This window comes from Egretta garzetta, unplaced genomic scaffold (genome assembly GCF_000687185.1).
Source record: "Egretta garzetta isolate BGI_Z169 unplaced genomic scaffold, ASM68718v1 scaffold932, whole genome shotgun sequence".
NCBI classification, from domain to species: Eukaryota; Metazoa; Chordata; class Aves; order Pelecaniformes; family Ardeidae; genus Egretta; species Egretta garzetta.
This window is the reverse complement of record NW_009258897.1, coordinates 51,018-52,448: the sequence shown is the minus strand read 5'-3', so window position 1 is coordinate 52,448 and position 1,431 is coordinate 51,018. Positions and strand designations below refer to the sequence as shown.

The 1,431-nt window shown below is 62.5% G+C and overlaps 1 protein-coding gene across 1 annotated transcript in view; it reads left to right on the top strand.

The window, feature by feature from the left end:
* MROH1 (maestro heat like repeat family member 1) overlaps positions 1-1,431 on the top strand; it is a 58,342-nt gene that overhangs the window by 14,713 nt on the left and 42,198 nt on the right. The window contains exon 10 of the mRNA XM_035889841.1: positions 469-547. Within this exon, the coding sequence (XP_035745734.1) occupies positions 469-547 (79 nt within the window). The remainder of the gene's footprint in view (positions 1-468; positions 548-1,431) is intronic.

Genomic DNA, 1,431 nt, shown 5'->3' with positions numbered 1-1,431 from the left:
GAGCTCACACAGCAGCGCTGGCTTGGTCACAGACCAGAGTAAGCGGATGCACATTGTCCTTGCTGCAACGTAAATTGAATCACGAGTCTGAATTATTCTGGTAGCACCCGGAAGGGTTGACTTGTTGGGAAGAGGTTCTGGAGGAGGCCAGTGGTCCCGTCTAGGTGGTGGAGCCTGTTTAAACACGGAAGGTGCCGCAGCTCCCGAGCAGGCACCTCCTTCCCAAGTGATCTCCCTGAGATGGCTTCACCACAGGCAGAGCTCTGCTGGGCCAGCACCAGGCCGAAAGCACCGCTCTGGACATCCGTGTTGTGGGATGCTCCCGCCCGCCAGCCCGGGGCTTTGCCTGTCCCGAATCCCAGCACCGCGCCTGTGCCGAGCCCGAGCGCTGCCTCTTCAGGGCTGGGTCTGCAGCCTGCCGGTGCCCGTTCCGGGTAATGTCCCTGACCGTGGCTGTTTCTCCAACAGATTTGTGCTCCTGCAGATCCATCTGTCCCCCTGACTGTTAAAAACCACACTGAGGTTCTCCGGTGCTTCACCGTCCTGGGTAAGGGATGAGGCGGCGCGGCTGCACCCGCGGGTCGGTCCCCTTGGTGAGGTGTGGGTGTGCTGGCCGTGGCTTTGCCCGATGCTCCGTGGTCCTCTCTGAGGAGTGGTGTGTGGTGAAGGAGGGGTTTGCTCCCCCCTGCTCTCGGGGGATATCGTGGACACCTCTTAGCCCCGTGGGGAGGGTGGGGGTTTCTGTCCCAGCTCCAGCCCCTGCCTTCAGCCTTGCAGCGTGTTCCTGCAGGCTGGCATCCAGGGAGAGCCCCTCTCGCTGCAGCTCTTGGAGGAAGAGCACGGGGCCAGCTCCGCTCCCCTGGAGCTCGCTGCTGGCTCAGACCTCATCATCCCCCTCCAGGGACCTTCCCAAAGGCGCCCGGCTCTGTTTCAGAGGTTTCTTCAGAGCCTTTTGAGCTGTACCAGCCCACTGAGACCTCTTGAGCCAGGTTCTGCAGCGTGCCGTGCCTGTGGCCAGGGGCACTCCGTGTGGTTTGGCTCTGGGGTTGCCCTGCTCATCCGTACCCCTTGTCGCTGGTATCTTGTGTACAGCTGATGCGGTTGTTATTCTGGGTTACTGCAAACCCTCAGAGCACAGCGGGGTCCCCTGTGGTCGGACTGAGCAGGAGACATGGGCTGACCTGCGGCTTCTGCGCTCCCAGCCGGCTCATGGAGCCCTGTGGTGGAGCCCCGTGGTGGAGTTACAGAATCACAGAATGGCAAGGGTTGGAAGGGACCTCGGGAGATCACCCAGTCCCACCCCCCTGCTCCAGCAGGTTCTCCCTAGAGCAGGGGGCACAGGACAGCGTCCAGGCGGGGGTTGAAGATCTCCAGAGAAGGAGACTCCACAGCCCCCCTGGGCAGCCTGGGCCAGGGCTCGGCCACCCTCAC